Here is a 19,558-nt window from a genome sequence, read left to right as displayed (position 1 = left end):
AACCCAACACTCAGCACTGAAAAGACAAGTGTAATCTGCCTTCCTCAAGAGGCCATTATTTTTTTTTAAACCTATTATTCAGTTGTTCCTTATTTTTAAAAACGGACATGGGTACAGTTATGACACTTGAAACATATCTGTAGGTCTATTACCAACATGACATCTGACAGGGATAACGGGGAGTTGCGTAATTTCACCAATGAACAGGACAAACAGAAAGGAAAGGATAAAGGAGCCGGGCAGAACAGGTAGAAGGCTTATACTCAGTATAATATAATATAAAGGGACCTAGATTATAGCAATTTGCTACAAAGGCTGGGGAAAAAGTTCAAAATCTCTAAAATGAAGAAAAGATGATTTGGGGTTTTACTAACATAGGTAAGGTGCCATTGATTCTAAAGGAAAATTCCCACACATTTAATACAAAACGGAAAGAAAAGTCCAGAATTTCACCAAGAAATAAGAACCGGTCGCTGTTCAGTGGGGCAAACTTTTTCACCCATCGTTGGTTTAAAAGGTAAAAAAAATATATATCACCAAACCTGGATGAGCCGGGGGGGGAAGAGAGCACGAAGCAAAAGATGCTTGAAATAATAAAATGCTAACTTTAAGTCATCGATTTGGACAATACTCTTCATAAATAGCTTGGTTTCATCAAGGTAGGGATCTTTCACGGTGGATTTGACCAGAATGTCAGCGATAAAAAGAGTTCTGTTCACTATTGGTTACCAATATATTAAGTTCTGTCCAAGGGGACCGCCCATTTAAAGGGGCTCCGACGTTTTTATGCAGCACAACCTAATACTTATATATGTAACACCTAAAAAAAAAAAAAAAAAAAAAAAAAAAATCTACTAATGCACCAACTGATAAAAAGTCACTTTTCTTTCAATTTCTGCCTCCCAAAGGTTTCTGCGCTGATTTTTCCAAATTTATTTTTTTTCTAAGCATGTCGACGCTACAATCAGTTCAAGGAGACTGCTGATCCTTTTTGGTGTGAAGCGATTCTTTGTCCTCCACGTACTGGCTTTGACTAGTCAGTGAGAGATCGGTGGGATCTTCTTCCTCTTTGCCGTCGCTGGCCAGGTCCAGTCTGGAGTCCGCGTTCACGGAGGAGTCGGTGGAGGACGGAGCCGAGGCCTCGATGGCTGAAGTGGAGCTGGTGTCCAGGCGACTGCTATCAACTACCCTGAAGATGAAGGAGAGAAACGTAAGACTGGTTGCATTCTTTGACCGTATGTACACAAAAAAAATGTGTTTCCTGGAGGCAGAACTCAGGCCGATGTCATTGATAAATTCATTTACGGGTTCCTACACCCAATTCTAAAACCCATATTTTCCCCAGACAGAAACTAGGAGCGCTCTCAGACCACTTTGGCCCATTTTTTAGAACTGCACAGATGGCAGAAAGAGAGAAACATGCTTTTTTGCCCCATACTTGATTTCATTTCCCATGCTTATCCAAACCTGGACCTCAAGTCAAGTTCCATATTTTTCCAGACTTAATAAAAAGGTGTAGGAACCCTGTAATTTATTTCCACACTAAAAGGTTAGCATGTGGTATGTTGAAGTGTAGCAGTCCCGTGGATGCTGACGGTGCAGGGACTAGCAGAGCGACAGAGGAACAGCAGGACCCAGGCTTACATGCCGTGTCGCAGGACGTGTCTTTCCCATTCCAGGTTGTTAGTGAAGCAGCGGCCGCAGAACTCGCAGGGAAGTCGCTTCTCTCCACAGCTTGGCCCCGAGCTGGTACTGCTGGGAGATGCAAGGACCTCTGGGAAATGGAGTCGAAACGAATAGTCAACAAAATAAACCAATAACGGTCCAAGTAAATGATAGAAAAAAAAAAAGCTCACAGAGATAAGTAATCAAGTCAAATTTTTGTTAACTCTTTCATCACACCTATCTAGAGTCTGTCCACAGAAAAGCTTTGCTTGTTTTATAAGTCTCAAAATCCCAGTTACTGATTTCATGATCCTGTTTTTAGTTTAGAAAAAGCTCAATAAACGGAAATGCAGTTAAAAAGATAACTTTACTAATGTATGAGGTAACGTTACACACCTCCCGACTCCAAATACGATTTTTTTTTTATTATTATTTGTTGCTCTGCTGCCGCTCTAAGATGAATAGGTGAAGCAAATAATTATCGTTACTACGTGAAAACAATGTACTCCCATCACCTAGTTCATGTTACGCATGTGGCAAACCAAGATAAAATCTTGACTCCTTTTAAAACGATACGTGATGAAACAATACGTTTAAAAAAACAACAATCTCTTGGGAAAGCAAAAATACTTTTTAAGTGATAGTGTGCAATAGCTTGTAGTGTTTCACTCTGAATAATGAAAGTCAACAGCGTACCGATTTTGTGTTATTAAATCTGACACAGAATAAATACGTTTGATAGGAACAGATATTGTGGATTATTACCTTGCGGTACAGGGTTTTCCTTCCCCACCTCCTTGACTTCTTGTTCCTCTTCCTCCTCCTCCTCCTCTCCTTCCTCCTCCTCCTCCTCCTCATCCTCCTGTAGCTCTTCCTCTTCTTGCTCCTCTTCCTCCACCCCCTCATTCTCCTCCTTGATGTTTACCTCCGCATCTTTGTCATCCATTTCCTCCTGGTCATGTACCATGGTCTCAACGATTTGCATTCCATCATCTTCGTCATCATCCTCCTCCTCCTCCTCCTCCTCATCATCCTCCTCCTGCTTGGAGGACTCTCCGTCCACCACCATCGCCAAAATTTCACTCTCCTCGTCTTCCTCCGCGCTACTCTCTTCCTCCTTTATCATCTCCAGCTGGTCCAGGTTGACTCGGCCCATCAGCTCAAAGTTACGGATAACCTGATCAGAGACAAAAACGCAGGTTTTCAGTTAAATGCTTTTATATGCTTAAATCAATTGGGGCCCAACCAGAGTTCAAAATGTGCACAAAATTGGCCCACAAGCACACAGATGGATACTTTTCATTTAGTTTTTAGTTCTAGATTTTCACTGACTAACATTTTCTAAAAATAATGACTTTTCACACTATAGGGCGCACTTGTCAACGAATGGCCTATTTTCTAACTTTTTTTCCACATAAAGTGCACCGGATTATAAAGCGCAGTGAATTAACCAAAACTAGCAGATACATCAGTCAGACTTATTAAACCGGTTCCTTTGCCTGTGGTGCGTCCTGGTCCCAGTTTTCTCCGCAGTGCGGTTCACCTCGTCCAGGTTGGTGATGCGCTTCTTTTCAGTGATCTTGTTTTTGCAGAAACTGTGTGTGGTCTTCTTTACTTGGTGCGCCATAGATTCACTAATGTTGAAATATCTTACAGCAGCTCTGTTCCCATGTTTTACTGAGTGATTGAGTTTGAAGTCAGCGTCGTAAGCGTGTTTCTTGACAGGTGCTATTTTGGGGTCCTTAAACCCAAACACACTGATATTATGGTGAAGCACAATGGTTGCTTTGTGCTTGACGCACGTAGATTCCGCGTAGAAATGAGACACGCGGACACGACGTCCGCAGCTTTTTTGTTCCGTGCGGCTCTTCCTCCAATGAAGCAGGAATTGTTAACACTGTTGATCACAGAGATCTTTATTGGCCGAAAACATTTTGACAGAGCGCAGTGTACCACACAAAATCGCTTCTAGGCCAGTGAGTACAACCAGAATTAATCCATATATAAAGCGCTCCGGATTATAAAGGGAACAGTTGTTTTTTGATAAAAATAAGTACGCCTTATTGACCGGAATACATGATAAAACACAGTTTTGCTTTTTTTATTTTAATTTGACAAACTAGAAAACAAACATCCAGCCAATTCTTAAATTTTCTTAGGGTTGGAGCAGATCGTTAAACCTAATTTAATACAGCAAAAATGGACCCAGATTCCATCCTTGTTGCTGAGAGTAGACTAAAAAAAAAAAAAAAAATGCTTCAACTCCAAAATAGAAAATAATTGACCCCTCAAAAAAAATTAGAAACTATGTCTATTCTTGATAACGCAAACATAAGAGACCCCTTAAATATACAATGGCTCTATGAGGACTTGCATATCCCGTTTCAATAAAATAACAACATGTCACAATAAAGTAAGCTTTGCTCTAAAAAAACAACAAAAACATTTCATTTGTTTGACCCGAGTGCTTTCAACTTGATGATTTTGGCCCTCATTGCAAGGAGACTCGACACTGATGCTTCAAAGGCTGGGACTGCATCAAAAACACTCAGATCCCATTCACACCTGGCACCAACACACAACCCAAGTGATTCAATCTCATCTCAACAGCGCTAAATCGAGGGGTAAACCAACCCAAAAACATCTGCAAGACAGTTTCCCTGAGATCTCCTTTGGAGGCGGCCTAGGACAGCTTTCTATGCATTAGTTTGGAAATCTGAATGCAATCTATCACATTAAAGGACCAGCTACTGATCTGATGTGACCTCCCTCAACTATGCAGTACTCGGTACGCAGCGATCGGCGGAGCAGCTTACTCCTCCCAGTTATCCATCACATATTTTAATGCTAAAGTGCTTCACGTGTTAAAATCTTAAGGGTTTGTGTGACGACAGAGCTCTCTGAAGTCCCATATATCACTTTTAATTGAATCAGTCAGGAAAAATGGGTCTGAGCAAGATCTCCAAGATTGTTGAGTATTTTTTTTTTTTTTGGAACGTTAAATATAAAAGCAAAGCAGGTTCATGTTTAAAAGATGCATCATGGAAAAGGATGGAGTGAAATTGCCCCGTTCATGTTTTCTTTTGTTTAAGAGAGAACCTTTGCAGTCAATTAGGCTTGAATAACTGAAGCGCTTAAAACGGTAATCATACGAGTCACAAAATGCAGATATTCAGACTGTATATTTAATCATACAGATGATTGTTTTTAGAGCAGTGTGATAACCTGAAGCAGAACAGACGAGATCACTCTTTCTTCTGCACCATTTCTATCAATTTCCGGCTGAAGCCATAGGTGTGCGGTGCTCTTTAACTCCCTCAGCGCAAAAACTATTGATCTCAGAACTCAACTTCACCCTGAAACTGAGCTGCCCTCTTCATAACGCTTTTAAAGCGATTTTAATTAGGAATAGAGGCTTATCGAGGGTTTAGATTCCAGTGAAAAACAATACAGAAATCCACCATCTGATACATGTATTCATTGCCAGAGAATAAACAGTGAACCAACTCATGTGGCATAAATGTCTAAAAATACCCCAGAATGTCAATTTGTTGTAAAAGGCTGAAATAATCTTGGAGACAGATCTGAACCCCTTCATTTGATATGATGTCTGCTTTCTGGAGCATCTCTGCTTCCTCTTTTGATAGGATTTTAACCTAATAAACACATAAGATGTCCCTCCGTTAAGCAGATGGAACAACTTCCTGTGTCTACCGTTTTGTTCGGCACAAGGATCTCGAAACCATGACCAAACGGGGCGCCAAGAATCTGTCGCATTGACAACCACTGCTGACCAACAAATATAAATATATATATATATATATATATATATATATATATATATATATATATATATATATATATATATATATATATATATATATATATATATATATATATATATATATATATATATATATATTAGGGCTGGGCAACGATTAAAATATTTAATCGCGATTAATCGCACTGATTAATCGCGATTAATCGCGATTAATCGCATTGTATTTACAAACTCCAAGAATGAATTCAAAAGTAGTGTAAAGAGCACTTGTTCTGCTGCCATATGATCAAAAGTGGTGTAACATTTGTAGCACTTATTTTATACTGGATATTTTCAACCCATCTATTGAATTTAGTGCACTAGTTGATCTTTTCTTCATAAGAGAACAGCAGCACTGCAGCCAAAATATGGCCTTTTTTGACCTGCTGTATATTAGCCAGTCCCTAAGCTTGATGTATCATGAAACTGTTGACCTTTTGGGTTTTGTGATTTTTATTTTATTATTACAATTAAATAATAATAATAATAATAATAATAATAATAATAATAACAACAATAATGTTATGTTCAGTGTTTTTTTGCTAATCCACCTCTTATATATTTCAATCCTTATGTAATTTTGTCTGTGTTGTGTGCACCTGCCTGTTGCTTTAATCCTATAAATTTCCCCGTCATGGGATAAAAAAAGGATTAGCTAATGTTATCTTATCTTAAATAACACTTTTTAATATATGTACTGGGTTCCTTTAAGGTCTTAATTACATGTTATGTGTGGGCTCCAGTAACATCCATCCATCCATCCATCCATCCATCCACTGATCTACCTGGATGTTCCATGGAGGACTGAAACGCCTCAGTCAGAGACATCAGTCTGTGGGTCTGTCGGGGCAATGAGAGAAGTTTCGTCTCCTCTCTCCGTTTCTGGGGCTCGACGTTTTCATGTTTTTTCACGTGCTTAGATAAATTTGTTGTGTTTCCACTGAAATGAACCGGCTTTTTACAAAACATACAGCTTGATTTCATTTACGGTATTAAAATAAAGCCAAACGGTGCTACTTCCCCTGTTTTTTCGCTGCTGCGGTCTCTCTCAGCTGTTTGTGTATTAAGTTTGTGTGAGAGCTCAGTGGGCGGGCCAGGCTGAGCCTGCGTGCTGATTGGCTGGCGCCGCTGAGCCATGTACGAGAGGGGAGGGGGAGGAGGAGTGCTGCCGTGACAGCGCGCTGCAGTCAGCGCGCCTGCTGACTGACACTGACTCAAAGCATGTGAGCAACATGCGTTAATGCGCGATAAAATAAATATCGCCGTTAATAGTCTAATGAATTAACGCGAAATTAACGCGTTAACTTGCCCAGCCCTAATATATATATATATATATATATATATATATATATATATATATATAAACCTGTAGTTATCTCTAAACATATCGAATAATTTCAGCATTTAAAAGGATGTAGTTAAGTAAAATAATAATATTATCGACTATAATTATTTTGCTACTTGAAGCAAACCCTAAAATTGTCTTCATTTATTCTGCTGCTACTAGAATAATCTAAAATCCCTTTTGTAGTTCACCCACCAAGAGGCGGCTCATGGAAAGTTTGGTCATGTGTAACCTTACGGGAAAAAAATGTAAATGTGTGAAACCGCACATACTGGTCTCCGACTGACCTTGTGCTCAAGGCGAAGGTGCTCCTCTAGCTGGCTGCGGCGGCTGCTGTCATAGTAGCAGAGCTGGCACTGGTAGGGCTTGAACTCGTCGTGCTGCTCCAGATGGAGCTGCAGGGCATGGTCACTTGAGCATGTGAAGGTGCACTTGTGGCAGCGAAACACGAGGCCCTCTAGGTGGTGCGACAGCTTGGAGCGGCTGATCTCCAGGGGAGCCACACGTTCCTCTGATGGAGACGGCAGGGAGAATTCGTTAGACAATAACAGAGAAGAGGAGGAAGAGGAGGAAGAGGAGGCGTCGTTTCATAGATCCGAATTAAATGCAACAGTGGGGTGGGACACACTGTGCTGCACTTGACTTTGTGAGTTAAAGCAAACAGAGCGCTGGGACTTCCTGTAGTCCTGACGTCACCGTGAGGTTGCCGGGGAACCAGTGAGAGACCCCGGGGCAAGAAAGAGTAAAGAAGCAGCAGTAGACCATGTTTCCAGTCTTTCTGCGAAGCTAAAATATTAATGCTTATGAATGACTTTTCTGCACTGCATTCATAGGTCAAGGCTTCAATTTAATACTTCATGGAAAACCATATCTCATATGAATGGGTGGAAATTCTGTTTATATAAATAAACAAGAGCTTTAGAGAGGCATATTAAGCAACAGGCCTGGGGTCGTTGTTGGGCGGGGTTACTAGTCCATCTCAGGGCAACACAGAGACACGCGGGATAAACAACCATGCACGCACACAATCACGCCAAGGGCAGATTTAGAGAGACCAACTAACCCAACAGTCATGTTTTTGGGTAGTGGGAGGAAGCCGGAGTACCCGGAGAGAACCCGCACATGCACTAGGAGAACATGCAAACTCCATGCAGGCTGGGGTTCGAACCCAAAGCAGCAGTGCTAGCAACTCATAGCGCATGTTCTTAACTTTGAAAATTAGCACTGCAAAAACGGAACAAGAAATAAGTAAAATGTTCTTAAAATTTGTGTATTTGTCCTTAATTTGAGCAGGTAGATAAAGATGATTTGCCAATGGAATAAGAATTTTGCACTTAAAATAGGAACAACTCATCTCAATCATCTTATTTCAAGTGCAGGATGTCTAATTATCTTATTTTAGGGGTGAAAACACTCACTCCATTGGCAAATAATCTTATTTACCTGCTCAAATCAAGGACAAATACACTAACGTTAAGAACATTTTACTTATTTTTAGATCCGTTTTTTTGCAGTGAGGGGAGCTGGCACTGATTAAACATACACCAACAATCTAGAGCAACTCCTTTAAAACCCATGCTCCCTACCAATGGTGACGCATACCTCTGTGCAGCACAATGTGGTCGATCATGTTGCTCTTGTGTTTGGTGTGGTAGAGGCAGAGAGGGCAGTGCAGCTCCTTATGCAGCTCCTCGCTTCCACTGTTGTTGTGACCAGCCTCGACGTGCATTGAGAAGTTATCCCTGAAAAAGAGACGTACACATGGCGGCCTTTATAATGTCTTAAAAATGGAACAGAGCAACTTGCGTTGAACGTCGGCGGCTTTTACTCACTTGCAGCAGGTGAAGAAGGAGCAGTCTTTGCACTTGAAGAGCTTCTTGCCACCGTGGCGGTCCCTGTAGTGCCGCCGCAGGCTCTGCATGTATCCGGAGCTGAACTCGCAGAACTCGCACGTGTGGATGGCGTCTGCACGGCCGTCGCATGCCGCGGACCCCCCGGGTTGAAAGCTGGAAGACATCTGACTCGGGGAAGCCATCTGGTAGTGACCGAACTGCTGACAGACGTCGGCCGGCTCCAGGTCCGACGGATCCGAGAAAGAGGCTGAGGGGGGGCAGGTGGGATTGTTACAATCGTAAAGAGTGAGCCGCCGTGAGCACATTTCATCTCAGGAGAAATCCAGCTGTTAACTGGAGAACATTAATGAACAAGCAGCGTCATGAAGGCCGACGAACAAACCAGACATGTCAGGAGTGAAGGGGTTGGTTTATGAGGAGATAATCGTTCAATTCATCTTTTGAATGCAGAAACAAGACATGAACGTCCACCTAAACTAGCAGAGAAAAGCCATAATCAGAGGAGCAGCCAAGAGGTAACTCTGGGTGAACTGCAGGGATCCACAGCTCAGGTGGGAGAATCCCTTTGACAGGAGAAATATTAGTCGTGCTCGTCAAATCTCATCTTTATGCAAGAGTGGTGAAAAGAAAGCCATTGTTCCAGCGACATAAAAAAAAAAACATTATTTGTTGTCGGAAAACTAGCACACTATCTCACCCAGAAAACATTGTTTCCTGATGGAGGATCGGAGACAGTGAAGCTGGCTAGAGTTGATGGGAAAATGGATGGAGCTAAGCAAAAAGGCAAGGCAAGTTTATTTATAAAGCGCTTTTCAGTACCAAGACGGTGCAATCCTAAAAGAAATACTAAAACTAAAATATTGGATTTTCTAACGACACAAATAGCATCCAGATTAAGATATCTTATCCGTGGTAATCAGACGGCACCAAATTACCTTTGGTAAAAAAAAAAAAAAAAAACACTGCCATAATTTCCTCTGGCATGTGTCCTACATGATGATTATGCACGTTGCATCTATTCTGCAGATTCGTCATGCTGCGGATGTCCCCTAGCTTACGGCTCCATTGAAAATTATTCACGAGGAGTCTGGATGAAATAGACGGGCAATATTCCTGCCAAAAAGCTGCCGTCAGAACCGTCATGAAGACGAAAACAAGGCAACCGTTTGCTGATCTACAGAAGCCTTGATGTCTGTCTTATTGTTACAAATTACGAAGACAAATCCTATAAAATCTGCCTGAGCCACAAAAACGAGAAGTCACGGTAACTGCAAACCGTTATTAATTTGATGTTTAGTTAAAGCTTCAGGGGTGTACCTGCAATACTGCTTAGACGTTGGTTGATTTGTTGAATGCACAAACATTTAGCATTAACCGACATAATCCACCTACTGCCACAAGACGCCACGAATTGGCAACAATCCTACCGCTGAGCATCTTCATCCTCCTTCCCCCCTCCCTGGGGTCTGTGATATCAGTGATCGGGCTCATACTCCCGTCCTACTTTGAGCCTCCCAACACATCAATAAATAAACGGAAGTGACACTAATAGATTATGTACCCATGTAGAAAATGCCTAATTCAGCAACCGGGAGTGAGAGGAAGCACACGAGAAAAGCTTGCACTTTCTACATCCCCCCCCCCCCCAAGATCCAATTTCAGATTTCTGCAGAAGAAGCAGGAGAAGTTCAGATGATTTAACAGTGCCACAGTTGTTTTATGCCTTAATATCCTCGCCGCACTGTGGAAATGAAAAGAAAAGAGAAAGCAGATATGGAGCAAATATGTATGTTTGCTGCACGAACTAAAGCTTGGGCACCTGTTTTAGTAGCAGACGAAAGGAGAATCCTGCAGTTGTTGAGGGTCTCCATCAAATTAACAGCCACCTCACCAGCTTAAACGTTTTGAGATTCACCACAATGATCATGTCCGAGACTGATTACCGATATCATTTCCAGGGAATCTGGGTTAATACTGCAGCTAAAGCCGAGCATATCGACCAGCGATCTTCACAGCGAAGAACAAAAGACCCGCTCGGTCTGGAGTTCAGACAGTCAGAGGAAGGTAGCTGGGTTTGACGCAGCGCGGAGACATTCAATATGTCAGCTCTGCTCTCTCTCAATGCTTCATTTGTCCTGGTAGCGCACAGCTGACAGCGCTGGATGGTGCACTGAGGAATGCTGCACCGCTCCAGCTCCAGGGAAGATTCCACAGCTCCAGCAGCAAGGTGACAGCTGCTGCCAAGAAAAGCCTGCAAGCTAGCGCCGCCGCTGCAGAAAAAAAAAAAAAAAAACCCACGGCAACACCTAAAAAACACGGCAGCGCGTCAACCTACAGCCGAGCTGCTGCTTCGACTAAAACGTATTCGACAAAGAAAAAGGCGTCAACGACGAAACTGAAGGCAGACCTGGAAAGCAAAAAAAATAAATCTAAAGCTAAATTTATTCGGCGGAAGACTTTAAAGATCCCTGACATAACAAAAAAACAAAAAAACTTGTTAACTTGACTTAAGCCTTTGGGAAAATACACATCTTTATCCAACCCTTTCATAATCTATAACCAATCTATTCCCTTTAAACATTGGAAAACGTCTCAATTCCTCCATTTAATATAATGGAATAGTTTGCCACGTATTGAAAAGCGTATCAAAGATGAAGTCGTACCATCTGGGGTCAGATGTGCGTGGTCGGTGTGAACGGCCTGCCGGGGGAGCCTGATGGCGGCGTGCGCAGCCTGGGTAGCAGCCCGTAGCTTAGGCAGGGTCAAAGCCTCGCCGTGGTCCCTCAGAGAATGCTCCTTCAGCTGGCTGATGGTCATAGAGGAGAAGGGGCAGGACAAGCACTTGTATGTGTGCTGCTCACCTGCAGGAAAACGAACGACCACAGACAGAACGAACATTATACTGTGGTTTGCAGAGATATGAAACATGCAGATATAGAGCCAGGACTTTCGGCGTATGACAAACACACCCAGCAGAAACGATGCCAGATGAGCTGGTTCCTAACAGATGAGACAGCCCTTTGGTATTAAATGATGCCTTGCAAACATATTCACACCATTTGAACTTTTCCAAATGTTGTCATGTCACAACTAGAAACCCGCTGTGTATTTCTTTCATGGACCAACACAAAGTAGCACTTAATTGGGAACTGGAAGGAAAAACGATACATGGTATCAATTGTTTTAAAACAAATAGGAATCTGAAAAGTGTGGCACAGATATGCGTCAAGCCCCCTTTACTCTTCATACCCAGAAAAACTACATCCAGTGCAACCATCTGCCACCGAAAAAAAAAAACTTCATTAGTAAACAGAATACAGGCGTTCTTTAATCTAACCTCGGTATGAATATAGCTGCCCTGCCAAGCACCCATTGGTTTGTTAGAGAGCATTAGTGAACAAACAGCAAGGCAGGGTTAGATTGTAAAACATTGTAGCCTGTTCAATTCATCATCTAAAAAAGGGAAAAGTACGGCACGACCACCAACTAAATAAGACATGACCGCCCACATAAACTGTCTGAGCAGGCATGGGGAGCAATAATAAGAGAAGCAGCCAAGAGACCCCTTGTAACTCTGGAGGAGCTGCAGAGATCCATTGCTCAGGTAGGAGATCACTGTAAATTTTGTGCTTTATAACTTGGGTCTTTTTTGGAAAACATTATGACAAGAAAGCCACTGATGGAAGAGAAAAACACTGTAAATGTGTAAGAGGGAAAAAAAAAAAAGAAGAAAAAAGCTAATTTTTCTCCTGGGTGTAAAATGGTAGTTTAAAGGAAAACTGACACTGCACATGATCCTAAACACATGGTGTGGGCATGTTTTTTTTTTTTTTTTTATTAGTTAAGGAGGTGACAGTTGTTGGGAAGAAAGGTGGTGCTAAATAAATAGATATACAGAAAAATAAACCCATACATGTAGCCAGGGCTTCAATAGAATAGTTTTGTGTTAGAATAAGGACCAGATTTTGTATGCCATTCCTATCACTTCACAATTATTCACCACTTTGTGTTGGTCCATCACATAAAATGAATGAAAAACAATTCAGTTGATGGTTCTGAATTGAAGCATTTGAAGAGGTCTGAATACTTTTCAAAAGGCACTGTAGAAAATCCCGACTTTTGGAAGGCAAATATGAGGAATTTAGCTGTGGTTTAAACCTTTTACACTGTCTTGCAAGTGGGATCCAGATTTTTGCCTCTCAGCATTCGTCTTCCATCAAGACAGATTAAAAAAAAAAAGACTTCAGGTAGAGCAACAAAGCTCAGTGCTTTGCCTTTGCATTAATTTAGTGGTGTTGATTATACAGATCTTGTGGAAAAGATTCATAATAACAAATTGCTTTCATGAAACTGGCGGCCAAGCCATTTTAAAAAAGCTGATCTCTCCCAAATTATCAGTGGGCGCAGCCGATTTCATCGCCGTGTGATCTTCTGATGCCGAGCTTGCACCTACATCAGCGGATGCCTGGGTCTGGTTTAGCCGTTTCTGTTGCACGTGCTGAGAAAGCAAGCACCTTCTCAACGTAGCATATCTGATCAGACTGAAATGTGGTTTACAAGAAGTGGTTTGGCTGGAAAATGCTTCCTTATTGAGCGTTATCTAGGGAGAACATCAGGTTTGGAACATTTCAAGCTCCCAATTGTACAGCAGAAGACAACAGGCATGTTTAATTGCAAATAAAAGATAATTTCCTTTGCAATCCAGTAAGCAGAACTCAAACACTAGTGATGTATAGTTAATAAAAAGCATCAGGTCACTGTTTGGGTCTCATGGATTCTGCTGTGAGGTGTGACTTAATTAAGTGTGTGCAGGTCTGTGTTTACCTGTGTGGGCCTTATGCAGGTGGCTCTTCAGGCGACTTGCGTAGGCAGATTTAAAGGGGCAGAACTTGCACTTGAACGGCTTGTGGTGGCCATGGTGAGACTGCACATGTCTGTCCAGGCTGCCGTGGCACAAAACGCGACAGAGGAAAAACAAAAGGGGAAGGAGGGGATTAGAAGAAGAAAACGGACAAAAATACATGTACATTTAAACAGCGACATATTTGCTAATGACTCCATAACACAGAGCCAAGGGGGAGGAACTCATCTCCCCACAATCCCCTGTGGGGAATGAGTGTGTTGATGATCTGTAGAGACGAGAGGGAGCTGTGTTTTTAACGCCGGGCCCTCAATGGTGGCACGGGAATGCGGCTTCTTTCTGGGTCGGGGCATGTACAGTGCAGAGGGATTACACCTGGGAGCTCAGAGGAGATGAGGATTCTCCCTTTCCCCCGTGTCTCTGCGGCAGATAAAACAAATCGCAGGACCAAAACGCCCCGTCTCTCTCGCTGTAATGTTTGCCCTTCTCTCTCCGAGCAGGCAGGAGATCTCGGGGAAGATTGAAGATTTGGAGGGATTGCGGTCGGGTAAACAGAGCGAGGTGTAAAACTGTGCTTAAAACAAAACGAGCTCGGCAGCCAGGTAATTCGGACGACAGATAGTGTTAAATTGGAAAGGGTGCACAAATGATACGTTTAAACATGGGATACATCCTGAATACATATGTTTGGAGGTGCATGTTGATTTTATGATCTAATTTTGACTCATCTTAAAATAAATAAGTTTTTTTTCTGGGGAAAGTAAACAATGATCTTTTAAAAAGTGAAAGAATCGAAGCACCTACAGCAGATAATGTCAAAGATGATTGCACCAACGACTCAGAAATGATACACTGCAAAATGAAGACATTCTTTTACCAATTTTCCACAAACCTAAGCCTCAAAATTGATATTTTCATAAAGGTCAAACCAGTTCATGTGCTAAAACGGTTGCTTACAAGTTTTCCTGAAGAAACTGGTTCAATCTGGACTCCCAACCTTTGCTGAGCTAAAAGAAAAAAAATGGCTTTCATCATGAACAGGAGGCTATTGGCGACCACTTCAAGCATAGCGAGCGAAATGTTTATAACTCCTGAGTTAGTTTTGTTTGGAGTGGGCTAAATTCAAGGGAGAATACTAAAATGGCTTTGGATCAGTAGAACTAGTGCGGGAATGTGGGTCCATGCCATCCACAGAGATGAGCTAACAATCGCTGCTTCCTTCTGAATTTATAAATGCATACTGTGATTTTAGTCGGGTCTTTCAAATTCACCTACGTAATTTTTCAAAATAGAATTACAACTTTCCAGACTCAGATATCCAGAGTTTACAGTCCTGTTCATTCCTTAAAAAAATAAAAATGCAAAAAACTCCCAATGAATTTCTACACTAGATGGGTTTTATACATGGAAGCTGCAAAAACACCACACACTCACATACAGCAGGTAGAAAGGACAAAAGGAAGGAACAGCACAAGCAAGGAAGGATAAAAGGACACAAGGAAGGGCGAAAGGAAGAAAAAGACAGAAAAAAGTGAGGAAAGGAAGGGAGGAATGAAAAGTGTCGCGTTAGGAAAGGATCACAGCAAAGTGGAAATGACACTTTGATAGAAGGACACTAAAGGAAGGGTGGAAGGACAGAAAAACACAAAGTGGGTGAGGAAACAAAAAGGTGAAGGTGGAAAGAAAATTTGAACAGACAGAAAGAAATAAAGAGGGACACAATGACTGAAGGAGGATAGGGAGGAAAGGGAAAAAAATGACAAGACTTACATGGGAAAGGAAGGGTGAAAGAAAATAGGAAGTACACAAGGAAGGAAAGAAAGTAGGACAGATGCAAGGAAGGTAGAAAGAAAAGATTAAGAATGAGAGGAAGAAAGGAAGTAGAAAATGAAAAGGGAATGACATGGTAGGATGGGTGGAAGGCCACAAGGATGGACTAAAGTAGGGAGATCAGAAATGAAGGAAGGACACAAGGGTGAACGGAATGAATTTAAACAAAAATGGAGATGGGAAGGAATGAAGTAAGAAAATAAAGGAATAAAGTGACAATAGGAAAACACGGAAGGACAAGTGGAAGGAGACAAGGAAGGTCATAGAAAAGGAAATCAAAAAGGAAGGTAAGACACTAGGAAGAATCAGGAGATATGAGATAGGATAAAAGGAAGTCAGGACAAGCGAGAAAAGGACTCAACTCTGAAAACATTTAATTAACAAATTTATATTGGTCATTATTTAGCTTTGTTTACATAGTGATGCAAAATTAAATCTTATCCCATATTTTCTCACACTGTGTTTTCATAAACCCTGCTAGAAATGTTGCATTGTGACATTTGCAATATATTTTACGAATAGTGATCAGAGGTCAAAAAAGCCATTTTGCCTGATAAGAGCATTTCAACAGCAGCTGACGTCTGAGCTAATAAACAGCTGGGACAAGGACACCTATATGCATCCCTACTAAACTTCAGAGGTGGCGCCTTCAGCTAGTGACAAAGAAACCATTTAACTGTATTTAGATTTTTGTTTAAAAAGGACCGTTTAAGAACTGATTCATTCAGCAACAGAACCCCCCTGGATTTGCTGCCAAGATTAAGTTCAAAATAACACAGACTTACTTGTGTCTGAAGGGCGAGACGAAGTGGCAGTACTGGCAGCTGTATTTGTCCTCCTTGCTGAACAGAGCCATGGCCGAGTGGCTCCTCTCGTGGGACCTCAGCCCCTGCATGGACATGAAGACCCGGTCGCACTGGGAGCACGGGTGACCCCCGGCCGCCAGCCGCTGATTCAGCTGGCTGCCCGACACCACGGCCCTGGCGGCGGCCACGAGGGCGGCCGCTCTCCCCTCGACGACGTCCCGGTCCGGCTCCAGGGTCTCCAGCTCGACGTCGTCGACATGATGATCGGCAGAATGCGTTGAGAATGGGGAGGCGAGCAATGAGGTTTCGGGTCTGTCAATGCCGTCGACTTGGGCTGCCTCTTCCTCCTCCAGGTCGCCGTTGGTTAGAGTGTTTGAAGACAGGGTTAGGGGGACATCAGAGACTTCCTGCTGCAAAGCAAGGAAAAGGTTTCTGTTGACCAACTTTTTTTTGTATTTTTTACATTTTTATGCCATTTGTAAAGCCTTTTGTTAGCATTTCTTACAAAAATGTCTTTAAAAATAAACTCCCTTGAATAAGATTTATTCCTAATAACGCCACTGCTTATTAAACAACCTTGCTTCAGCCTGGAGAACATTAGAGTTGAAGCATCTAAGAGACATCACAGGCCCCCTGCTGGACCCCCTGCAGTTTGCTTATCCTCCAAACCGGTCGACACATGATGCAGACACCTGGTTTCAACACCAGCGACCCAGTCATCCTTCACCAGAAGCTCACCAGGCTCATGGTGCCGTCCTCCACCTGTCAGTGGATCACCAGCTTCCTGACTGGCCGGCAGCACCAGGTGAGGCTGGGGAGCATCTTCTCCATCAGCACCGGCACCCCCCTTAGGGGAGTGATCTCTCCACACTCCTTTTTTCTCTGTACACCAATGACTGCCCCTCAGCGGACCCGTCTGTGAAACGCTTGTTGAAACCACTATCATGGGTCTGAGCCAGGACAGTGGCGAATCCACAACATAGACAGGAAGTGGATCTGCTGGTGCAGTGCGTACAGGACTGTAGGGATGGATGGATGTCAGGATTTTACCTTCAGGTCAGCGCTACAGAGCGCCGTTTCTAAAAAGTCTGCTGCCACAGAGAGATTCTCACACCAGACCGTCTCTCTGATGAACACGTAAAACACCTTGCAGCCCGCGTAGTGAGCTACACTGCTCTAAAACTAAATAAGTATGATGCACATTCACAACCTTTTAACTTTCTTTACATTTTGGTCATTTGGTACACATTTTTTTTTTTATGTGTACCAAATAAAGCTCTGTCACCAAAGTCAAACTCGGTGATTGTGCTGTCTGAATAAAAATGATTCTAACTGGTTTCTATTTAAATTAATCTGAGACATCACTTCTTTCCTCACCCAATGCAAATTCCTAATTTATGCAACTTTATTCCCAAGGTGTTTACAATTTCTGGGTCAATGCAATAATTGATATTTGCAGTTATACTTCGCTTGCTGTTTCTTTGTTCACCTTAGGGATATAAGGCATATAAAGGATCAACCTTAAGTCTTCTTTGGTACAGACTCCAGACTGAATTAATATAAAGACGGATGCACCAATCAAATTTGAGTCCACCCCCCTGGGTTAAGTTTTGTTGATTAAAACTCATTTTATCATTACTCTATCGCCATGTCAATCCTCAACCATTTTATCAGTGGTGATTAAGTAGGTTTGATCAGAATGTAAAGCTGCAGCTTCGCATACATAGTCTGCCTTAAAAGACGCAAACAGCCAAACAAAATCCTTCCACCTCTCCATTACCGGCCTCATCTGCTGGAGAGCAGGCCAGTAGCTACGGCCATCAAGAGCAGAAAGACAGTCACTGCACTATTTTTCTTTATTGCCAGGAGAAAACTCATTCTTTCTGTGGAAGGACCTGACCCTGCACTTCAGGCGGCCATAAATAAAGCACCAACCGCAGGCTAAACCAGTTCCTGAGTTCACTACTCCTGCCAGCTCTTCATCCATCCATGTGAGAAGCACTTCCTGATTTAAAACTGCCATTCAAAGACCATCGACAACCTTGATGACTCTTCCTCATATCTAGTGATATTGTGGTCAATAAAATCAGGACGCCAACTTTGAACTTTAAACAACCATGAGGAGAAATGGAAATTATCCATCGCTAAGATGAAACATGGCGGCGGCAGCATCATGTTGTGACAGTGACAGAGAGTGGCTGGAGGTTCGCCTTTTTTTTTTTACGCAAGACGGCAGCGCTAAACCTAAAGCTGCAATGGAGCGGTTCAGATCAAAGCAAAGTTCAGACAGAAATCCAAATAAAGATTATGTGGAAGAGTTGAAAATTGATTTTCCAAAATGCTCTCCATTCAATCTGACCGAGCTTCAGTGACTTTATTAGGGAGGGGTGGACAAAGACTTCAGTCTCTAGAGGCACAACGCTGGCGGAGATGAATCCCAAAGGAATCGCAGCTCTAATCATAATGAAAGGTGGTTTTGCAAAACATATTTACCCAGAGAGGCTGCACGCAAAAGGTACACAACACTTTGCAGATTTTATTTGCAAAAAAAAACAAAACAAAACACATATGATTTTCATTCCACTTTGCCATCATGTGCTACTCTGCGTTTGTTACAAGCTAAAATCTCAACATACTTTTTAAAGTTTTTGGTTGGAACTGAACAACATGTAGGGAAGGTTCAAGAGGTTCCTTTGAAAAAGTATATATACTTAAAATGAAAGCAGAGCACGTCCAGTGTTTCGCTCTGAGTGGTCGCCTGCCTATTTCCTCTTAGACAAGTAAAGACAGACTGAGTTTGGTGGGAAAGTCAGACCTCCATCTGAGTATGCCGTTGGATCCTCAGGCCTGATGTCCTTTGCGGCAGCCTCAGAGGAATACTAATGCACAGACTGTTACCCACGGCCGTCTAAAAAGTTATGGCTCACAGCTCCATCCTCTCGTTTAGGATGGGACAGCACGGCTCATTTTCTCTCAGGGAGGCTCGCAGCCTCCGTCGGTAATGAACATAATGCAGAACCCGAGTCTATTAAAGCAGATCACTGCAGTTCTCAGAGGCTGAGAGTCAGGAAACAACACAGACTCACCAGGGACCGGGAGAGCGTGCTTTTTACTACACCCTAAAATAAGATCTTTGGATCATTTTAGCGCAGCAGGAATCTGTACATTTGCATGGAGTCCCATTTTGTGGGGAGCATCATTTTCTTACAGGAACAGCTTGACATCTTACTGTTGACAATTACAGCAGCGAGGGGGCAGGAATTAGAGTTAGTCTTTCTGAAGCGAATCTGGGACGCAGTCCTCAAGCAGTTTTAATGCTCTTAAAGTTCTTAGGTAGAGGGATCCTACACAGTTTTCACGTGCTATTCAAATAATCGT

At 42.4% G+C, this 19,558-nt stretch overlaps 1 protein-coding gene across 3 annotated transcripts in view; it reads right to left on the bottom strand.

Annotated features, from left to right (window-relative positions):
* Positions 1 to 19,558, bottom strand: part of znf462 (zinc finger protein 462) — a 61,020-nt gene continuing 41,462 nt past the window's right edge. For 2 of the 3 annotated variants that reach the window (XM_012868974.3, XM_012868975.3), the window contains exons 5-13: positions 16,160 to 16,590; positions 13,508 to 13,626; positions 11,347 to 11,544; positions 8,663 to 8,930; positions 8,433 to 8,572; positions 7,118 to 7,341; positions 2,431 to 2,842; positions 1,645 to 1,774; positions 1 to 1,189 (exon numbers count right to left, since the gene is read on the bottom strand). In XM_012868974.3, coding sequence (XP_012724428.2) covers positions 970 to 1,189; positions 1,645 to 1,774; positions 2,431 to 2,842; positions 7,118 to 7,341; positions 8,433 to 8,572; positions 8,663 to 8,930; positions 11,347 to 11,544; positions 13,508 to 13,626; positions 16,160 to 16,590 — 2,142 coding nt within the window. In that variant the 3' untranslated portion in view covers positions 1 to 969. The remainder of the gene's footprint in view (positions 1,190 to 1,644; positions 1,775 to 2,430; positions 2,843 to 7,117; positions 7,342 to 8,432; positions 8,573 to 8,662; positions 8,931 to 11,346; positions 11,545 to 13,507; positions 13,627 to 16,159; positions 16,591 to 19,558) is intronic. The other variant, XM_012868976.3, reaches the window with a different exon arrangement.

This window comes from Fundulus heteroclitus, chromosome 8 (genome assembly GCF_011125445.2).
Source record: "Fundulus heteroclitus isolate FHET01 chromosome 8, MU-UCD_Fhet_4.1, whole genome shotgun sequence".
Lineage (NCBI taxonomy): Eukaryota > Metazoa > Chordata > Actinopteri > Cyprinodontiformes > Fundulidae > Fundulus > Fundulus heteroclitus.
Note: the sequence above shows the minus strand (reverse complement) of the source record. Positions and strands in the feature narration are given on the sequence as shown.